The 23,258-nt window shown below is 32.8% G+C and overlaps 1 protein-coding gene across 2 annotated transcripts; it reads left to right on the top strand.

Annotated features, from left to right (window-relative positions):
- Positions 1–1,692: 1,692 nt before the first annotated feature.
- On the top strand, positions 1,693–22,951 carry LOC132758152 (UDP-N-acetylhexosamine pyrophosphorylase-like). Of its 2 annotated transcripts, XM_060749688.1 has the most exons (10): positions 1,693–2,029; positions 5,198–5,402; positions 9,440–9,615; positions 10,445–10,617; positions 10,997–11,190; positions 14,041–14,184; positions 17,180–17,365; positions 18,736–18,765; positions 19,894–19,963; positions 20,836–22,951. In XM_060749688.1, the coding sequence occupies exons 1-10, from the start codon at positions 1,753–1,755 to the stop codon at positions 20,938–20,940; spliced, it is 1,560 nt and encodes a 519-aa protein (XP_060605671.1). In that variant the 5' UTR covers positions 1,693–1,752; the 3' UTR covers positions 20,941–22,951. The 2 variants fall into 2 exon arrangements, with proteins under 2 accessions (XP_060605671.1, XP_060605672.1); XM_060749689.1 differs by lacking the exon at positions 18,736–18,765.
- Positions 22,952–23,258: the final 307 nt, after the last annotated feature.

Below are 23,258 nucleotides of genomic sequence, written 5' to 3'. Positions count from 1 at the left end.
AATTTATGTGGAAATTTCATTTGATTCTTTTATAAAGGAAGTTTGCTATATTGTAACTTTGTTGTGAAAATTCTTGACAGGTGTTATTTGACCATATATAGATGGTTATATAGGACTATAAAACCTGTCAAATCTTCTTGTAGCTCATAAATAATATAACCAACCGGTTGTTGAGATAATTTAAATTTACTATAAAGACTGATATAGAGATACTGCGAAACTCGGCAAATGTGAGTTTTTATGCCCCCACAAAGTGGGAGCATATAGCTTTGCACTTGTCCGTCCGTAGGTCCCGAAATCTTGTGAACGCAACTCGTCTTAAACCAGATGGCAGATTTTGCTTCAACTTGCAGGGATGAACAACCTTAATGTGTAGATGGTAGTAATGGAAGGAATTTTTGCTGCAACCAAATTTAACAGAATTATGGCCCTTTGTTGATTTTTTCACTATATACTATGTAGAAATTTTGTGAACGCAGCTCCTCTTAAACCGGATGGCAGATTTTGCTTAAACTTCCAGGGATGAACAACCTTTATGTTTAGATGGTAGTAAAGGAAGGAATTTTTGCTGCGACCAAATTTAACAGAATTATGGCCCTTTGTTGATTTTTTCACTATATACTATGTAGAAATTTTGTGAACGCAACTCCTCTTAAACCGGATGGCAGATTTTGCTTAAACTTCCAGGGATGAACAACCTTAATGTGTATATGGTAGTAAAGGAAGGATTGTTTGCTGCGACCATATTTAACAGAATTATGGCCCTTTGTTGATTTTTAGTTTTCAACTTGTGGCACATGTAGTCCAAAAAATATTTGACCTAGTGTCATAAGATTGACAGAACAGTGGCGTGTGGGGGCATCCGTGTCCTATGGACACATTTCTAGTTTCATTTATCACCGGCACACAAGTTACAACTTGATAAATATAATTGAGCCGCGTCACAACAAAACCAACATAATGGGTTTTCGACCAGCATGGATCCAGACCAGCATGCGCATCCGCGCAGTCTGATCAGGATCCATGCTGTTTGCTATCAGTTTTTCTACTTGTTATAGGGTTTGTAGCAAACAGCATGGATCCTGATCAGACTGCGCAGATGCGCAGGCTGGTCTGGATCCATGCTGGTCGCAAACCCATTATGTTAGTTTTGTCATGACGCTGCTCATATTGATGAACACTAAGGCTTTTTGACATGATGGAACTGGAGATATTTTTACCAGATTTGTTTTCTTGTGCAAAGTGGCCCAAAAAATATATACTTTGCAAAGCTTTTCACTCAAATTGAGCTAAGAATTGCACAAACTATTAATTTTCAATTTTATTTTGTGTATATTATTTTCTGCAGAAATGGTACACAAAGCACAGGAAAATATTTCCAGTCTTATCATGCCAGAAAAAAAACCTTAATGGAGTTCCTTTAAATGTTTTGTTCATATGCATTAAAATGATACAACAGTTTGAGACTACTTAAAGGAGAATTGATGAGAGTAATTATTGTATGAATATTTATTTTTTAGTGAAAACATTGTAAATGATTTCATTTAAATTTTATGATAATTAACTAAGATCTGCATCTAACATTTTTGTGAGTTATATTTTTTATGATCATGACTTTGTGCTTAAGGTTATGTTTTAGCTAATTATTATACAGAGTTTATTCAAAATTTTTTCTTTTTTTTTTTTCTTCAGACAGGCTGATAAAATATCTTTTGGAGCAAGGAAACACTTTAGTCGTTTAAGTTATTTAACATGGATATAGATGGCCTACGGTCACGACTTGACTCTGCGGGTCAGGGTCACCTGTTGGCGTTCTGGGACACTCTCACGGATAGTGAGAAACAATCATTATATAAAGAACTTGATCATATGAACTTTGCTGAAATCAATCAATTTTTTGAGACTGCAATGCAGTTATCTAAAAATGCAGCAGACAAAGTGGATGACCTACTTGAACCATTACCAGCAGAGGTATGCGGTAGTGTCTCACGAACGGATGCAGAAACATTAGAAAAGTATAATTCAATAGGTATGTTTATTTTCTAATATCCCCTTTTGACTATGTTAAATATTTAAAATGAAAAGTGTTTGGAAACAGTCTTTTGGGTCAGAAAAAATCAGAAGCAGTTATTTGGCATATTAGTGAAATTTCAACTTTAGTCCTTTAGGTCTGTTTTTCAATGAGAGTATCTTTTGGCTAAACATGTCCAATAGGTTGCAGTTTCTATGACTTTGCTTTTAGAATTTAAATAGATTTAACAGTATGGTAAGAAATATTCTATTAAGTTGATGACATCCTTGGAAATATATCCAAAAGATGTACGGGTAATAGATGCTTTTTTCATTTGAAATATTTACTTGAGAAACTTCTTGCTATATGTTTTCCAAATTTGATAGAAAAATCAGTTTACTGTGTACAATATGTAAACTTAACTGTTTTATGATGAAGATTTTGGAGAGGATGTAAGTCTTGATTTAATTAGATCTTAATTTTTTTGCCCCTTAGCCTCACTACCTTGGGTTCAAAGCCTGTGGGGGACATTGGATTCTTTTATATGAGAAAGCTGTTAATCTTAAAAGCTTATTGCCAGTGTCCCTGAAAAATTGGGTCAGAGGGCCTATGAGTTCCACCAATAAAGCTCTAGAGAGATGCCATTTGATCTTAAGTAGCTATTTTAATTTTGCGACTAAAAATTATTAGATGCATCATTATTAATTAAAATTGTATAGTCATATAGAAAAATGTAACAATTTGATTAATTTGATAAAGTATTTTTGTACATTTTGTTTCCTGCACGTGCATTTAATAAATACTGATATGAATTTATTTATTTTATTATATTACTATCATTATATCTGATAATCAAGTGGCAATAGAGTGCACTTTACATATCTTATCCACGTTATACTAACAATAGTATTTGAAAAATTAGATAGTAATATTGAAATGTGGATAGCAGGTGTACAGTATAATTATCTGATCAAAAACCGTCAGTCCATAGTAAATGTTAACAATTGCAAACTGATATAATTGACTAAATATATATCTGATTACCAGTAATTCAATGAAACAGGGTGCAAGGTTGTAATTGGGTTAAGGAAGAGGAAGTTAAATTCTTATCTTGCTTTTTTATTTTTTCGAAAAATTTTATTGTAACTTTGAACTTGATTAATCAGCAGGGATTAATTGTCAGATCATCTGATCTTTTTTCACTTGTTCAATCTATTTAAGTTAAAGGACTACTTGAATATTTGTCCTTGATTGTAGTACATTGAATACCCTTTCTAAATGAAATATGAGCTGGAGTACATGTACAATCTATATTGCATTCCACTCCATTGATTTTTTCCAATTTTCAAACAATCTGTGTCTTTCTGTAGGGGAAAAATATAGCGTGACTTAAAAGGAGGAAAACCTGAAATCAAATTCTGATACCTGAAAATAAAATTTATTCATAACATGTTTTTATAACATTTTCAATTTCAATTCAATTAAACATACATGGAGCATAGCAGAGGCTTAGATATATAGGGACAGCTTTCAGTCAATTAAATTTATCAACCAGCTGATATACTGTTAAGTCAGTTGCTGTTAAGTCATGGTTCTTGTGAAGAATGTGCACAGGGCAGATTTTTAAAGGAAAATATACCTATTTTGGGCAAGGAGTAACAGCCTGAGTGGGCTGAACAATATAGTGGGAAAAATCACTGCATTCTATGTCAAGAGTGTATCTTCAAAACTATATATTTATATGTGGTTGATTATAGAAAATACCGGTAGAAAGATAGTAGCAATATAACAAAACTTGTTCAAGAAGTATAACTTATAGCTTTGTCCCATATTTTAATTGTCTCCTATTGTTTTGATAAAACTCTGTACTTTTTTAGCTCGACTATTAGATAAGAATAAGTAGAGCTATTGCAGTCACCCGAGCGTCGGCGTCGGCGTAACCACTTATGTTAAAGTTTTTGTAATAGTTCAAATATTTTCAAAGTCCAGAGACATATGGCTTTGAAACTTTGCACACTTGTTCACCATCATGACCCATACCTGTAAACAGGAGGAGGTAACTCTATCAAGCATTTTGACAGAATTATGCCCCTTTTTCGACTTAGAATTTACGTTAAAGTTTTTGTAATAGTTCAAATATTTTCAAAGTCCATTGACATATGGCTTTGAAACTTTGCACACTTGTTCAACATCATGACCCCAACCTGTAAACAGGAGGAGGTAACTCTATCAAGCATTTTGACAGAATTATGCCCCTTTTTCGACTTAGAATTTACGTTAAAGTTTTTGTAATAGTTCAAATATTTTCAAAGTCCATTGACATATGGCTTTGAAACTTTACACACTTGTTCACCATCATGACCCCAACCTGGAAAATGGAGGAGGTAACTCTATCAAGCATTTTGACAGAATTATGCCCCTTTTTCGACTTAGAATTTACGTTAAAGTTTTTGTAATAGTTCAAATATTTACAAAGTCCATTGACATATGGCTTTGAAACTTTACACACTTGTTCACCATCATGACCCCAACCTGTAAACAGGAGGAGGTAACTCTAACAAGCATTTTGACAGAATTATGCCCCTTTTTCGACTTAGAATTTACGTTAAAGTTTTTGTAATAGTTCAAATATTTTCAAAGTCCATTGACATATGGCTTTGAAACTTTGCACACTTGTTCACCATCATGACCCCAACCTGTAAACAGGAGGAGGTAACTCTATCAAGCATTTTTTTTTACTATCAAGCACTAAGAATAGTCGAGCGTTGCTGTCCTACAGACAGCTCTTGTTTAGTATTTTTAAATTTTCTGTTCTTCCTGCAGTCTTCTAACTTTGTTAAATCTTAGTAATATATTAAAAATCCAAGCCACCCTTTGGGTTAATAAACTGTTGAACCATTTTACTGTTGAACCTGTGTAATCTATCCACAGTACCCACAGCACTATTAAAGAGGATACACTGAGCCTTAAAAAAGTCATGAAATATGATAATATTTTTTTTCCCATTTACTTAATTACATAAAGTTTTGTATTTTGAGGTATTTCTCAGTTGAGGTAATTCTCCTTATGTCACTCTCAAAGTGCCATGAAAAAAGGTTTTTGGATTCTATTGAATTTTAGCATTTTGAAATTTTAAAAAAATCCAATTAAGGTAGAACTTAACAACAATATATTTAATGCTTTCAGGTCTACAAGCAATTGGCAGCAACAGTGTGGCAGTACTACTTCTAGCTGGTGGTCAGGGTACAAGACTTGGCGTGAACTACCCTAAAGGCATGTACAATGTTGGCTTGCCATCTGGTAAAACTCTGTACCAACTGCAGGCAGAAAGAATTCTTAAAGTTCAACAGAATGCTAAAGAATTAACAAATAAAGATTGCGAAGTTCCATGGTAAGTAAACATTCAACAGTTGTATTTAAAGGCATTTTTTTAGTAACTACTTAATAATATGTCTTTTTCCTGGTATTTAAATTGGGAAAATTTCAGCATGGTACCTGTAAAAATTTTGGAAAATTTATCTACACCTGTTAAAGCTGCATTCCTCCATATGAGCCCAAATTTTCAAGAAAAATCAAACTTGTGAAAAATGTACAAAGAATTTAAAAAAGTTTCAAGTTTCGTGTAATAATTGACATGTTATGTGCAATTAATGACTGATTTTTGTGTCGCCTCTACGGAGTAGTGGCGACATATAGGGATCACTTCTCCGTCGTCTGTCTGTCCGAGCCAACATTTGATTATTATGAGCTTCATTCCGTAGTTAAATAAAGAACATAAACGCATAACATTCAAATTAAGAGCTATTTTTTTGTTTTTATGTGCTTATTTTGCTTATGGACGTTGGTCCAGGTGGTGTTTATGAGCTCATTTGCCTCATAAACATCAAATTTTGGTACGTCCGTCTGTCTGTCTGTCTGTCCGTCACAAAACTTGTCCTGACTACTCCTCATTAACTACTGGTGCAATTTCATCCAAACTTTACAGGAATGATCAGTACCAAGTCTAGTTGTGCATATTGTCAGCATTTTCCGGTTCAGTGATTTTTGTCAGAGTTATGGCCCTTTAATAATTTTTATTTTTAAAGTTTGTCCGGACTACTTCTCTTATACCACTAATGCAATTTCAATGAAACTTTACAGGATTGATCTGTAGCTCAAGTCCTTGCGCATATTGCACGGGTTTTCCGGTTGAATGATTTTTGGGGGAGTTATGGCCCTTTGATAAAAGGTGTTTTTTTCAGTGTGTTGCCAGATACACAAAAGCTTGTCCCCACTACTGGTGCAATTTCATCCAAACTTTACAGGAATGATCAGTACCAAGTCTATTTGTGCACTGTCCGTCTGTCTGTCCGTCTGTCACAAAACTTGTCCCAACATGAAATTGGCCATTATGAGGCCACACATGTGATCACTGATCGCTCTTGTGTAAGATTTAACACCATATTTCCACTGCATAACTGATGCAGTAAGGGCTATGTTTGCATATTTGACCTCTTTTTGATAATTGGTGTTCGCAGTGTGTAAATTGCTTTCTTTGTTCACTTCACAATGTTTAACTTTTCAACACATTTTCAAAATTTTCATAAAAATTAGCAATGATCTGATGTTATTATACTTAAAATATTCTTCTTTTTTAATAATAAATTATAATGCACACTTATAAAAATTTTAATGTTGTCATATAGATGTATACCTTAAATTTAGCTTGCTAGAGGAACTCTTTTTTTTTGAGAATTTACAAGATTATTTTACATTTGTATGGTCTTTAAACATTGAAAGCCTATATTCTGTCAATATTTTATGCAAAGAAAGTCAAATACCGTTAAACCCTTAACTTTGCTGGAACTTAAAGGACATGTATTTTTCACAAGTTTATTGCATGGTCAGCCTATACATCCATTGATTGCGGTCTGACCAAGCTCTATACATTTGCCTTACTTAACATTAATTTTTATGCTCCCCGAAGGGTGAGCATTTAGTCGACGCTTTTTCTGTCCATCCGTCCGTCCGTCCTTCCTTCCACTATTCTTGCTGGGACATAACTTTGACACAACAACAGTTATCAACATGAAACTTTGTGGGTAGATAGATCTCATTGAGTAGAGGTGCAGTGCAAAAAAACCATAACTCTGTTTTGCCTAATTTTAGACTTATTGCCCTTTGTTCAATTTTACACTTTGAACTTTGTCCAGGACATAACTCTAAAACATTAAGAGATATCAATATGAAACTTTGTAGGTACATAGATCTCATTGAGTAGAAGTGCGGTGCTAAAGAAACATAACTCTGTGTTGCCTAATTTGGAGTTATTGCCCTTTGTTCATTTCTACACTTTGATCTTTGTCCAGGACATAACTCTAAAACTATAAGAGATATCAACAGGAAACTTTGTATTTAGATAGATCTCAAAATTGACCATGAACAAAGAATGGAATCTGGACAAGTCCATTTTAGAAATTCACCTGGTTAACTATTGAAATGTATTTTTTTTTCCAATCCTTATTGGTAATCGATAACCTGCACATTTCTTTTTCTAACTTGTCATATTTATCATGATTTTAACAAGTTGTATTCTTATAGGGTTGTTTTCCCAAGAATACATGCTATGCCTTATCACCAAAATTCTCAATTTTATAATGAGTTTGTTTGCCTTGCTGAGTAGAGATCACATGATGTGGTAAACAGGGTTTCACCCACAGTTTATTAAAATAGGTGTTTTTTTTATAAGAATATAAGAGAAGGATATTGTTTAACTTTTTTTATTAAATTTCAGCAAATATTGCATGAAAACTTGTATGCAATACAGATTGTATTTCTGCTGGGACCTATTTGGCAATATAATTCAGGCAATTTATCGAACAAAAATAAAAATTTAAATGTATAATATATATTAAAGATATTTACAGAAGAAAAACATTTACTTTTACTTAGTAATAGCCTCACAAACAAAATAGTGGGGTGGGATGAGGGATCCATGCTGTTCGCTTACAAACCCTATTACAAGTAGGGAAACTGATTGCGAACAGCATGGATCCTGATCAGACTGCACGGAGGCACAGGCTGATTTGGATCCATGTTGGTCGCAAATACACTATGTTGGTTTTGTCATGACACGGCTCATATATTGCTTGAATTTATAGCAGTCAATCTATATTGAACTACTATAAGACCAGGAAGAATGTTAATATTTGTTCAATACAATTAATATATAACTAGGAAGTACTTAATGCCAGTTTTAGCTTTTTTGGATAAAGTAATCTGTTTTCAATAGAGTGTGATTGATTATTGTAAGATAAGATTTAAAAAAAAAACATTTATAAAGATCACAGTAGAACTTTTGTTCTATTTCTTCAATAGCATTGAAATATCAAATGTGATATTGAAAAATAACACTAATACAGAGGGGCATTTTACAAGTACACATTTACAGATCATAAACTATAGATGTATAGTTATTAAAACTATTGTTGTCAGAATGGTGAATGTAAATGGTTCAGTTTGGCCAAAACAATATCTTTCCTGGTCAGCTCTTACATTTCTAGAGGATTTCCAACCAAATTGTAACAGAATGATTATCATTAACTATACGCTGGTGCAAACTATAGGAACTTTGTAATTTTACGATTTTAGACTTATACCATATATACCAATTGCCCTTTTCTTCTTCTTTTTAGCTCACTTGTCACAAAGTGACATGGTGAGCTTTTGTGATCGCTTTTCGTCCGGCGTTAATCCGTCCTTAAACTTTTACTTTAAACGACATCTCCTCATAAACCACTAAGCAAATTTCATCCAAACTTCACAGGATTGTTCCTTTGGTAGTCAACCTAAAAAAATTAACTTTTAAAAAACCGAATGAGCTAGAGCCTAAATATTTGGCATGAAAAATCTTCCGTGTCTACCAAGTTTGTTCAAATAAAAGCCCTGGGGTCAAAATTGGCCCCGGTCAGGGGGGGGGGGGGTCAGTGATTTTACTTATTTGTATATAGAAAACCTTAAAAAATCTTCTTTTAAAAAAACCAATTAGCTAGAGCTTAGATATTCAGCATGAAACATCTTCTAGTGGGTATCTACCAAGTTTGTTCAAATCAAAGCCCTGGGGACAAGATTGGCCCCGCCCCAAGGGGTCATTGTTTATCCCTTTGTTTTCCCCTAAATGTGTATAGTGAAAACTTGAAAAACCTTCTTTTAAAAACCCCCAAAGAACTAGAACTTAGATATTTATCATGAAACATCTTCTAATAAGTGCCTATCAAGTTTGTTCAAATAAAAGCCCCTGAGTTAAAATTGGACCCGCCCTGGTGGTCTATATACAGGTGAGCGATTTCATGGCCATCACGGCCCTCTTGTTTTCTCATTTATGTAATATTTGCAGAAAATCTTGCTTTGCGACAGTTTTCAGTCACTTGTCTTATTCTTCACTTTCAGGTATATCATGACAAGTGAGCACACAAAGGAACCCACCCAAGAGTTCTTTGCAAGCCATGACTATTTTGGATTGAAGAAAAATAATGTTACACTTTTTGAACAGAATCTCCTGCCATGTATAGGTTTTGATGGAAAAATATACCTGGCAAACCAGCACAAAGTTGCTCTAGCACCAGGTTTGTTTCTACTGTTAATTTGGAGGAATTTGTATGATACTTAGTAGAACCAGTCATAATAGCCAGCATCTGATTGGTTGGATTTCATTTCCAAATTTGAATTATCCAATAACAGTATATGTTATGTGATGATACTTAAGAACCAGTCATAATAGCCAGGATCTGATTGGTTGGATTTCATTTCCAAATTTAAATTATCCAATGACCGTATGTGTTATTAGATTGATTTAATGTGTTGGATTTTAAGTCATGTTCACACTGTAAAGGAGATAGGGCTACTTTCTAGCTTTATTGGTGGTAGAAGAGTGAAGACCTTTGAACAGTTAAGTCATTGGGGGCCCCTTCGAGAATAATTTCAGGCACTTGTTGCCACCCGAGTAGAACCACAAACCTTCCCATTGTATTTAGTAGGAAAGCTTCACTTGAAAGAATCCAAAGTCCCAATGGGATTTGAACCATCATTGTGCACAGTAATAAGGCACTAGTGATTTACAATCAAAGGCCTTAATCACTTGGGCACAGAAACCTTATTGGTAATTAGAATACCTAAATTTGATAAAAGATATTTCAAGTTTAAAATGCAAAGATATCCAGTTTAGATGATCTATGACAAATGATTCATGCCAACCCACCTACCCACAAAATAGTCAAAATGTTGGGTAAGACACTTACAATATATATATTGTTTCCAAGATCATTACAAGGGAAAAGCAATACATTTTCTTAAATAGTTTTCTTACATTAATTGTATTGTTATGTGTGTTTCTAAGAGTACTTTATTTAGCATGTATTTTTGTTTTTACACTGTTTAATTTTTTGTTTCTGGTAGATGGCAATGGTGGGTTGTATAAAGCTTTGACAAGCAGTACAGTTCTAGCAGACATGGAATCAAGGGGAATCAAATATGTACACGTTTATTGTGTAGATAATATTCTAGCTAAAATGGCAGATCCAGTGTTTATAGGATTCTGTCTCAACAAGGGAGCTAACTGTGGAGTTAAAGTAAGTTATTTCTTTTATAAGTATCTCCCCTTTTGATTTTTTTGTTCATTTTGACATCCAAGACTTTATAATGGATATTCATGTCCGTTACCTTGTGAATGTGAAGATGAAACAATTGAAACAGATTATGGTCAAGGTAAAGTCTAAGTCATTCTGTCTATCTTCAAATGTTCTACATAGTAATTAGACATGAACTAGGTTTTCTCAGTGGTGTAAATAAATGTTTAAGTAAATCTTGGAAAAGATTTTGTCAATAAATATCTGTACATTTAAAAAAAAATTGACAAATTATATTTGGGGATAATACAACAATAATGTATTTAATTCATACATTGATTTATTGTTTTAGTATGAAAAATATTTTGTCTTCCTGTATTAGGCAGTTGAAAAATCAATCCCAACAGAACCAGTAGGTGTGGTATGTAAAGTTGAGGGAAGATATGAAGTTGTTGAATACAGCGAGATTACCCTAAAAACTGCTGAAAAACGGAATTCTGATGGACGGCTTACATTCAATGCTGGAAATATATGTAACCACTTCTTTACCATGGACTTTCTGAAGACAGTAACAGAGTGAGGAACTTTTCTACTATTTATGGTTGTCGTGTTTCTTATAAAGGAAATCCCATGAGTTTGTGTAGCTTGTAAGACATAAAATATAACAAAGTAAAATTTTTTGTTTGAAAGGCTTTTATTTTTAAGCTGGTAAAAGGTAGAAAATATAACAATAAGAAATAGTTTTAAACTTTCCTGCTATTTAGACACAAGTTGGAATTTATATCATTTCTTTGCCAAAAGGTTGCTAATTGAAACATTGTTTTTATTAGTTAGTTTATAAAAAAAGTTTTAGATTGATTGTGTTGTAAGCTTTAAGCCTAGTAAACACTTTTAAATATGTTCCTTGAACCAGTCAGTACTGATCAATCAGTGCAAAAATTCTTGCTTATTGAAACAACGGTTTGCCTCTGATAGGATTTGAACCAACGTTGCCAGGATTCTTTAGACTAGTAGTGTGATACATAAACCACCCAGCCAAGCCATTGTTGTCTTTATTATTCTGGATAACATACAGTGCAGGGCCTGGACATCTGTCATCCTCGTTTTTTCTCATTGGTGATATAGAACAAATACATTCTATGCCTGTTATTGGCAATAAATCTGTGCCATTGATCATAAACTGCCCTTTTTATACGCCCGTTTGAAAAACAGGACGTATTATGGGAACGCCCCTGGCGGGCGGGCGGTCGGGCGGGCGGGCGTCCAATTTTGTCCGGAGCATATCTCCTACATGTATGGAGGGATTTTAATGAAACTTCATATAAATGTTCACCACTATGAGGAGCAGTGTCGCGCACATGAACCAGGTCTCTAGGTCAAAGGTCAAGGTCACACTTAGAGCTCATTGAAAAATGCTTGTCCGGAGCAAAACTTCCACATGCATAGAGGGATTTCAATATTACTTGGCACAAATGTTCACCATTGTGAGGCGGAGTGTCGCGTGCAAGATTCAGGTCCTTGCGGCCAAGGTCAAGGTCACAGTTCAGATGAAAATATGAAAATGTGTATTCTGACCATTTAGTCATCATTTATTGAGGGATTGAATCACAAATGGTCATTATCAAGACTATGGCTGTGATACATATAATTTAGGTCAATATATACAAGGTCAAGGTCACTAAAGATGATGAAATATCCAGATTTTGTAAATAGAATTTAATCAAAGGGAGACAACAAAGTTATTACTTTGTTCATAAATGACTTACACAATTACTCCCCTTGATCTATTTTCACTTTCAATTCTAAAAATAGAATTTAATCAAAGGGCATGAAATAATCCTCTTTCTTGGACTTGAGTATGTTCTAAAGAATGTAACATTTATTTACACATGTTTCATTCATTGGTCAAGATTCTTAACTGTGATAACTATGGTGTTCTGTAGACTTGGTATTTGTTCATAAAGATCATACAGTAATTACCTTATCAAATGTAAATACTTTCTCATAGAAATTTAATTATATTTTGATTTTCAAGTAAATATCAGTTCAGCTCATTCAAAGATTAAGAATTGTAATGAAATGTATTTCCCTAGAATAAAATCTTAAATCAGAATTTTTTAGTTATTACATTACATGTACTTTTTATACACCCGTTTAAAAAAAGATAAAAATATGAAGATGTGTATAGGGACGATTTAATCATCATTTATTGAGGGATTGTAACACAAATGGTCATTATAATGACTACGGATGTGACACATGTACTTTAGGTCAATATATGCAAGGTCAAGGTCACTAAAGATGGTGAAATATCCAGATTTTGTCTGGAGCATATCTCCTACATGTATGGAAGAATTTTTATAATACTTTATGGAAATGTTCACCACCATGATATGTATTGCTCCATGCATGATCCAGGTCAAAGGTCAAGGTCACACTTAGAGCTCATTGAAAAACGCTTGTCCGGAGCAAAACTTCTACATTCATAGGGGGTTTTCAATATAACTTGGCACAAATGTTCACCATTGTGAGGCTGAGTGTCGCATGCAAAATTCAGATCCCTGCGACCAAAGTCAAGGTTACACATAGAGGTCAAAGTTCAGATAAAAATTTGAAGATGGTTATAGGGACCATTTAGTCATCATTTATTGATGGATTGTAGCACAAATGGTAACTATCATGACTACAGGTGTTACACATTTAATTTAGGTTAATATTTGCAAGGTCAAGGTCACTGGAGATGATTAAATATTCAGATGTTGTCCGGAGCATATTTTCTACATGCATGGAGGAATTTTAATGTTACTTTTATAGAATTGTTCACCACCATGAGACGTAGTGCCCTGCACATAAACCAAGTCTCTAGGTCAAAGGTGAAGGTCACAGTTAGAGCTCATAGAAAAACACTTGTCTGGAGCAAAACTTCTACATGCATAGAGGGATTTCAATATAATTTGGCACAAATGTTCATCATTGTGAGGCTGAGTGCCGTGCATAAAATTCAGGTCCCTGCGACCAAGGTCAAGGTCACACATTCTGTGCATATCTTCCCTATTGATTTGTTTTAAGGTTCATTTAACAACACAGTGCCAAGAATAAAAACTTTCTTGCTAGATAACACTTATCCATAATGCCCCCATCTCCATCTAAAGCTTTTTCGTAAACGGGCGTATTTTGTGACTATGGCACCCTTGTTTGCTATTCACTCAGTACATGCATGTATTTTGAACGTTTCTCTTACAATGCTAGATAGACAAGTCCATTTAAGATATTCAGCTTTATAAGGGTTAATGTTTAATTTAAACATTGTGGTTTTCAAATCATACGAGGAAATTCTTACATGGTATGATGCTATTTTCAGTTGCAACCAGGAGACTGAGGGTTTAAAGTATTATGTTATAAATATGTTGTTCTTAACACTTACAGTCCTAGTACAGAATCTAAATTACAACATCATATTGCAAAGAAGAAGATCCCGTATGTTAACAGTGCTGGTGAAATTATCAAACCCACTGAACCAAATGGCATAAAAATGGAAAAATTTGTCTTTGATGTTTTACGGTTTGCGACGTAAGTATTAGAAAAGGTTTGTTAAAGCAATTGTGAAGGTTAAGAATGTATATTTGATTATATATTTATTGCCAAAATACAGTAAAGTCTTAAGTCTGAGCAGATGGCACGAGGCATCTCTGTCCAGCTGTTACAGATCAATGTCATTTGGAGCAAATTGTAGGCCCGATGATTTTATCATATATGTTGAATTATTTCATGTGATGAAACAATCCAGTGAACTTATGGAAGGTCTGTGATTCTACTCAAATGCCCATTCATATTAGAAATAGTATACTGATTTGTTTGTTATGTCTTTCCCCAAATGTAAATCTTGACTGTCGCCCAATGACCTGAACGCCATTAGTCAAGGTGACAGAAAAGCCTGGATACATGTATCTGCAGCATGTCAATCACAAACAAATCTAATGGTTCTTTATGTCTAAATATACAATTTTGTCCATAAGTTGATAACCTTGAACTGAGTATTATATGTTTTCACTTAGTTTAGGTAAGAGTTTATATATTAAAACTGGCCCTTTTAAATTCCATTTAAAGCAACATGCCAAGGTTTGTACTTGTAAAAGAAAATACTGCAATAACATATCATAGAAGATGGAACCTCATTCATCAAAATCTTTCATTAATTTTTCATGGCTTTTTTAGCACAGCTGTCATTAATTTTTCTTTCTGTTCACTTGCTTGTATGTATTCAAAACATATTTATGTGTGTGTGCAGCTGTTTAAAAATAGTAGAAATAGAAAAAGAAATTAATATAAATGTGCATTAACTATGGTAACTAAATTAAAAAAAGAATGTTTTTTATATCACCAGGGATACTGTAAGCATTTTATAAATCAATGTTTTTTGTTTGGTTTTGGAGCTTGATTATAAGAAATGCAAAAAAAAAAAAACAGTATATTTTTCATTAGGTTAATAATTTAATTTGTTGATTATCCAAGTATTTAAATGCAATATTTGTCACTTTATTGCAATAACTGGTTAACTCCTATTAGAAGGAATTAAGCTCTTACTGCACTAAAGTGACGTAAATTGTTGATTTTCAAGCAGTTGACCATTGTGAGACAGTGATTATGATAAAAAACGCGCAATCATGCCTATATTTGCTTAATATAGAACATAGTGTCTTCTGTCTTCTTGAGCTTAGTTTATTAGCAAAGCTCTATCTAATAGCTTAAACTAACAAAAAGATGGTTTCGCTTTAATTTGGTTTTGCATCATATCAGTTTAGTACTTTTTTCAATAAAAAGTCTTACAGACTCTAGTGCAGTGTTTATATTTATATATTTTATAAGTTACACTAAGGGCTCATGTTTATTTTTGCCAGAAGCTGTTCCAAATAATATTTATCAAGCTTTTTTCTTCTTCTTTTTTTCGAGTATCATCATAATTCATTTAAATGTTAATGTATAATTAAATTCAGGTTTGATAAATGTAAGGTTAAAACATTGGGAGATTTAATAGAGTAAATTGATTGCAATAGTCATTATTTATTAATGCCTAAATAATATAATACAATTATTTATTTATAAGCTGTGCAAGTACTATATTTTGGTGTTGGTGCACTCTAAAATTTCAGCTCTGTGTCTCATTAAAGGCTTTGAATTGACTTTCTTGGACATTGGTCATCTTTTACACTTTTGGATAATATTTATATTCTTCCAGATATTTTTTTAATTGGTGCAACATGAATTAGCTGGTTAAATTTTCTCAATACTGTACACTAATAACTATTTCTCATGGGAAATTTTTTAACTTACTGAGGACTTTGCTATTTGGTGTGATAGTCTATACTTTTGTAATGAAGCTATAGTTTTAAATCTGTTTAATTGATATAGGGATGTATCTTTTGGTGTTACCAATATTCTTGTAGTTTGAATCTATAAATACTAACATGGTGCTTTTTTGCTTCTTTTTTTTCCCCTCTGTGTTTTGTGTTTGTCTGGTTTATTTGTGTGTGCTTGTGTGTGTGTGTTTTGCTTGTAAATCACAAATCTTGTGCATGTTTTTAAACTTCTCTTATTTATTCTGGTGTGGATTGCTTGCCTGACTTGTTTAACTCAATAACCAAATTATCTTACCTTATCTACTAAAAACCACTACCATACTGCATGCCTCTTACATTAAAACTAACTATTATCAAATATGCTTTTATGTCATGCAAATGCTTATTTTGCTTGAAAAAAACAATATGTCTGCAAAAATTATTTTTTCTCGTTATCAAACACTTTCTCAACTAATGCAATTCATTCATATCTATTTCATTCATATAAAATGCATTTTGTTACCTTTACTTGCACAATGTCACATATTTTGAATCTTAATATATTTGCATTCTTTGGGGATTTTTTGTCCATTGTTTCACTATAATCAATGATGTACATATGAATACTTGTTTATTCATGTTATACACATGTACATTAATGGCATGAAATAATCATGCAACTTTAAAAAAATTCTCGATGCAATATTGATTTCTGTTGTTTTAATGATACATTATAATGTTTTTGGCATGTATGTTACTTATTTCCTGGTTCCCACTGTAACAAAACTGTGTAACAATTGTTTTTTTAATGTTTGTTACTTTCTGCCTGGTTTCCTCTGTAACAAAACTGTGTAAAAATTGTTTTTGGCATGTTTGTTACTTTTGCCTCGGGTTTCCTCTGTAACAAAACTGTGTAAAAATTGTTTTTGGCATGTTTGTTACTTTTGCCTGGTTCCCACTGTAACAAAACTGTGTAACAATTGTTCTTTAAATGTTTGTTACTTTTGCCTGGTTCCCACTGTAACAAAACTGTGTAACAATTGTTCTTTGAATGTTTGTTACTTTTTGCCTGGTTCCCACTGTAACAAAACTGTGTAACAATTGTTCTTTGAATGTTTGTTACTTTTTGCCTGGTTCCCACTGTAACAAAACTGTAAAACAATTGTTCTTTGGCATGTTGTCTGGTTCCCCTGTTGTTGTTTGTTTTGTGTTTGTGTTAAATGTGACAGGAGCTTTGCTGTATGGGAAGTACTAAGAGAGGATGAGTTCTCCCCCTTGAAGAATGCAGATGGCGCCGCGAAAGACACACCCACCACCTGCAGACAAGATCTGTGTAGCCTACATCGTCGTATGATGCTTCAAGCCGGGGCAAAGTTTGTTCATAAAGATGGATCGGAGATCCCTCACATACCAAGGTAAATGTTTTAATATTATATGTTTAAGTTATTGTTAAGACAGGCATGATATGTCCATCCATCTTTTTCATATTGTCATTAAGTTATATAAGAAACTGAAAGGCTATGCATTCAAGAGGAATGTTTAGAAAATATGTAGATTTTGTTTTTAAGCATTAAATTGCAGATAAAGTATTGATAATGATCCTTTGTAGGTACTTTACACAATATTGAAATTTTCTTGTTCCGTCAAATGAAATTTATTCATTTCTTTGTGTATATTTGGTAATTGGATTTTTTGGAGAAAAAAAGTTAGGCAATCAATGATACCTGATACAACATAAACTTAATAATAAAAATTAAAATATTAGTTTTGTCATTTCATTCTAAAGTATATATAATACGCAAATAAAAAAGTATCAACTGTTGTCACAGACAGAAATATCTAGCTCTCAGTTAACTGCTTAGTAAAAACTCTGTAGAGCCTTGTTACACCTTTGTAACAGATCCCCTCGAACTAGATATTCTGGTCTGTACCGGCAGTTGGTGTAAGATTCTTGTAAGACTAGAACAATGTCAATTTGACAAAATCATTTAATGTGAGATGCTTGCATGGTAAATGATCTGAATGATTGAATTTCATGTCTATTTTCTTGAATTCTGGAACATTCTACTTGTTAAATTCCTGTCTGTTTTTTTTTTTCAAACATCCCTTGTATGTTTGTCCTGTATCACTTTAAGCATAATATTGTAGATGCACAATGCAAGATAAAAATACATTTATAATTATACATCTATATTGTTGTTGTTTATTCTTCACTGTTTTTCTAACATACCTTTTTGTCTTTTTAACTAATGCTTTATGCTTGATCTTTGATTTTGTGTAGTTACAAAAATCATAAATATTATTGTACCACATTTTGTAAAAACCCCAATAATGTTGAAATGTTATAGAATCTTTTATCATGTTTGGAAATTATATTGAAAGAAGTAAATTAAGAAAGTAAATCCAGCTCCATAAAAAATAGTAAGATAAAATTGGAAGTCCTACGATTTATCATGTTATGGCTATTAAATTGCACTGGTACCTGATCTTTGATGCCATTTTGAACGTGATATTTCTATGTTGTTTAGGTTTCATTATCCTGAAACATATGTTATGTTCTTTATACTTAAAACAACAACAGAAAAAAATACAGACAGAAACCTAGAGACACCCAATGTTGATTGCCGAGGTCAGATATTTTAATAGCTTTGAAAAATTGCATGTCTTTCCTAAGAAAGAATAAGTTTATACATACAAATCAAAGATCTATAATTATACATTATGTTGTTTATCACATATTGCATGATATCCTACCTGCATGGTGTTGTTATTGTTGTTATTTCAGTAATAGGAACAAAGCAGAGGCAGGAGATGGGTAAGTCTTTGTGATTCCCTCTAATAATACAAGTCATCACTAGGTCTCTAATTTACAGCTATAATAATTACAGACCTTTACCATATTGAACCTTAATCTGCTGACTTTGTGGAATGGACTTGTCCAGCTTTTCATTTTCGGAACTTGTTTATTATCAATTTTAGGGATTGATAACAAGATGAAAATTTTAAAAGTTAGTCCACCATTAGTATAGAGCCCGGTTAGACTGCATGCAGATTTGTGGGCTGGCCTTGCTATATACTGACAGCAAAGACTGATAACCTTTCGGTACAAGCAGGCTTAGGGTTAACAGTAAAGAGACAGCCTACGTTACTGTCCAATCTGATCAAACTCTTTACTGTAAATACAGTGTTTTAATTTGGGCGGGTAATTAACATTCATAGTTTTGAAATTAGAGAAGAAAATAGTTTTGTAACTTCAAGTGTTTAAAACAAAGAAAAAGAGAACAATTCAAGTTTGCCTGTTTAGCTAAACCTGGTTAAATCAATATGGTTAAACATGTTTTGTTAGTTCAGGTTTATTGTAGTTAATAAATAAGATTCTGTGTGTACAACGCTTTCTTTGTATATAACCAGCTGCTATCCTTCAAGATGTCAAGCAAATAAAAAAAAAATCACCTGGTTAATGAAAACATCAGTCTATTTCTGGTGTCTAGTGATATCTTTATCTAGCCAAATGTTTGTTTACCTTAAAGGCACTCCACTGAGCTCCAAAAGCCTAAAAACATAAAATTTGAAATTCTTACTAACTTAGACCATCTGGGGCATTTAAACAAGGTGATATGCAAAAAATAAAAGAGAAATAGACTTGGAAATAAGTTGAAAATTGTGTTTTGTGCTATTCTTAGCCCAATTTGAGTGAAAAGTGTTCAACTCTTTAAAATTTTAGGTCTTTTTCACTATTAGAATAAATATTCTGGGAAAAACTGAGTGAGCAAATGATCTGAAATTGTGCACACAAGTTATTGATGTAGACCTACATCAACTAGAATACTAATCCTGCCATGTCAAAAAACCTCTGTGGATTCCCTTTAAAGTCATTAAAATTGTCACAAGGCATGCAGCATTTTTACACATGTATATATTTTTTTCTTTTACTTTTTTACAGCCAGAGAACATGTGAAGAATTCAATGAAATAGTATGTGAAGTTTCACCACTGGTGTCATACTCTGGTGAGGTAGGTTTTCACGGATTAAAAGCTTATTTCATTAATGGTTACAAAATAAAAATTTATATTTTATAATCCTCATACAATGTACTTATATCCATGAACTTGTGCATCAAGTGTCAATTACTAGAAAATGAGTTATATGAGTGTCAGCATTCCACCACCTTTATGTTAAAGTTAATAGCCTTAAGATGACAGCATTCCACTGCTGTGAATGTAGTAAATGTAGTTATAAATTTCAATTCCATCAGAAGAAAAACTAAATAAAAACATTGTTTTTCATATTTTCTTCCAACTATAATTAAAATGCAAGATGTAAGAGGAGTTATTTCATGTGAGGAAGTTATCAAACTAGCTTACAGAAGCTTGGTGGTTCTAATCAGGTGGTGGTGGTCTTGGTAGTTTTCCCTCCAGATCACGGTAGTAAGCCACATTGAATTTACCCAATCACAGTTCATCCACCACTGTCAAAACAGCTGTCAAGCACTTTACCAGTAATTTACTAGATGCCTTCATTTTTGCAAGGAACTGATTACTTCTGTACATACCAGAGCAGGTTGCAGTGCGAATGACTGTAGAAAAGTTTTCATGATCAATCTTAAAGAAAGTGAACCGCGCCGTTCGGGAATTGAACCAGGGTCGCTCGATTCACAGTCCAACGCTCTACCTTTTGAGCTAACCGGACAGCTGGTTCTAATCAGGGGCCTGCTGTTGCCAAAAATAGGGCGCATAGGTGCACCTGAGGTCTTCCACCACTCTTGCCATATAACCATAAAGCAGTTAGAGCCAGATACTCTGATAGCCAGAATTAAGCAACAGACAGTGTTAGATTCTTATAATATTATAACATTCATACATGTTATTACCCTCTTTTATTTCAGGGCTTGAATAGCATTGTATCAGGTCAAAGTTTTCAGCCCCCAGTAACCTTGGAATTAGACAAAGATGGCAAACTGCAGGTTTCACAGGGAATCAACAAGAGTTAATGATTGGTCTAACTATAGGTCACATGACTGACTTTTGATTGGCCTAGAATGAAGTTATTGTTATGATTGATTTCATTGGCTTAATATTCATTGTTGACATGTTAGACTGATTCTTATTGGTTAAAGTTGTGACTTTTCTCTTTCTGTGATGTAACTATAACTACAGTGCATATACATGTATTATTCTATTTATAGACATAAGCATTATCTATATTATATTACTAGTTTATTTAAATTTTATACAAATGACTCTGTTCCAGGTTTTAATAATTTTATGCTGCTGACCGAAATTGCTCAGGCTTCTTTTATACTAAAAAGCTTAAAAATTTTGTTAAGACATTAATTTTGTTTTGTACAAAACTTGGACATTCCTTAAGAAGTTATTGTACATGTACAATGTATTATGCCAACAATTTTAAACAGAAAATGGCATGTTTCGAGAGTAACATATCAGAAAGTTAAAACTTAAATCAGCTTTATGTCTTACTTATTTCTTAAAGAATATTATATGTTTAGAAAATGTAGACATTTCTTTTTTACGTAAAAAAGGAAATTGGTTTTATAACTTGTTTTGAACAATTTTTATGCAATTGTTTTGTGTTGTTTTTTTTATGATTTTTATATAATATTATTTATTAGTGGATTTTGAAGGTTAAGTTTGTGTTTGTTTTTCCAGCGTCATATCAGTTTGTGGGCTTAACAGTTTGTAATAATATACAGTTTGATGAAAGCATAGCTTTATTAATTGGTGAAGGCAAAATTTTTTTTCTTGATGTATACCTGAATTTTGTTTTCATTACTTCTATATGCATGTTTATACATGTATATGTATGTAGTAAGTAAATTCTGTATAGACTGATGATATAATGAATGAGCTTTATTTATTAATGGATTGCTATAACCAGTCTGCTGAGTTTGAAGGGAATAATAGTCTGGTTTAGGAACTCATCCATAATCTCCTGGAAGCAAAAGGTGATAATATTTGGTTTGCTGTTGCCTGGTTGAGCATCTTAACCTTTAACCAGTGATTGAACTGAAAATGATTAATAACTTATCCCACCAGTGTAGAGCAAAGCTAGTGTGCAGTTCCATGCAGTGTGACCAGGCTCTATATTGTTGATACCTCAGCTTTCGAATTTTGTATTTGAAATCCCTTAAAATCCAAATAGACTGTTCTAAATTCAATACTAGGCAAATCCATTATACACATTTAGCAGGTTAAATCTTAGGCGTTCAATTCTTTTTTGCATATTTTCTGTCTGCGATCAGATTATTTAAGAAAGAAAAGAAAACCATAAAGATCATACAACAAAGAAAAATGAAAATGTTGCTGACTTGGTTGAATCAAGTTAGTTTTATCTTTGTTTATTTATACAATGTATTTGGATAGTGAAAAAGGAAGATAATTGAGGACTCTTGTTTTATCTGTGGACATTAAAGCAGCATGCCTCCAAATCCATGCTAATTTTGAAAATGTATCTAAAAGTAAAATATTATGATTTTAACAAAAACATGTAATTTATTCATTGCAAACAGTGCTTACCATCCACATAAATTACCAAAAGAGGTCAAAATACGCACAAAAAAAGCCCTTACTATGTCAGTCAGGTGAAAAATACACAAAATCAGTCATTAATCACACATGACATTTAAATTATAACTTGAATCTTGAATCGTTTTACTTTTCTTAAGATTTAAGTACATTTTGTCAAGTTTATTTTCCTTTAAATATGTTGGCTCATCTGGAGGCATGCAGCTTTAAAGGAGACAAAAAAATGCATTTTCATGACATCAAACTATTATATATTTCATTTACAATTATAAGTTATATGTCTGTTTGTTCTTTATAAAGCATATTTTACATGTAAATTTGTTGTGCATGAAAAAAGTGTTGACGTTGTTACAGGATAATTTGTTATGAAGAATAGTTAAGTGCTTGACGGGTGCCATGTTAGTTATATATATAGCAATTATTGTTAAACTTTACTTTCACTGACTGCCAATATCTTGTTATCCATCCATAAATGTCACATATTTTATTAAGAATATTGTTATTTAAATAGATTACATTAACTTCTTGCCAGGGACTCTAAATATTTCTGTTAAAATACCCTGTTACTGCCAAAGAATTTACCTCTTGCTCTCAGAATTTATGTTTCATTTCACTTTGAAAGCAGCACTTCAGTTAAAGGCAATAATAAAAGTGCTGGAAAGAAGCAAATAATAACCTTATTTCAATCTGAAATCAAACAGAATTTTAAAGAAAACTTTGGACTTTATTTTATCTTTTTCAATGAAAAAAATCTTGCTGTAGTGTT

This window comes from Ruditapes philippinarum, unplaced genomic scaffold (assembly GCF_026571515.1).
Source record: "Ruditapes philippinarum isolate M1 unplaced genomic scaffold, ASM2657151v2 ctg8049_1_1_1_1, whole genome shotgun sequence".
NCBI lineage: Eukaryota > Metazoa > Mollusca > Bivalvia > Venerida > Veneridae > Ruditapes > Ruditapes philippinarum.
This window is presented reverse-complemented; position numbering and strand designations above follow the sequence as displayed.

Excerpts from the sequence above, each read along its gene's own strand:
- LOC132758152 (XM_060749688.1), top strand. The coding sequence starts at position 1,753 with ATGGATATAGATGGCCTACGGTCACGACTTGACTCTGCGGGTCAGGGT. Across the intron at positions 9,616-10,444 it reads CAAAGTTGCTCTAGCACCAG|ATGGCAATGGTGGGTTGTAT; the intron begins GTTTGTTTCTAC and ends TGTTTCTGGTAG. Across the intron at positions 18,766-19,893 it reads AAAGCAGAGGCAGGAGATGG|CCAGAGAACATGTGAAGAAT; the intron begins GTAAGTCTTTGT and ends ACTTTTTTACAG.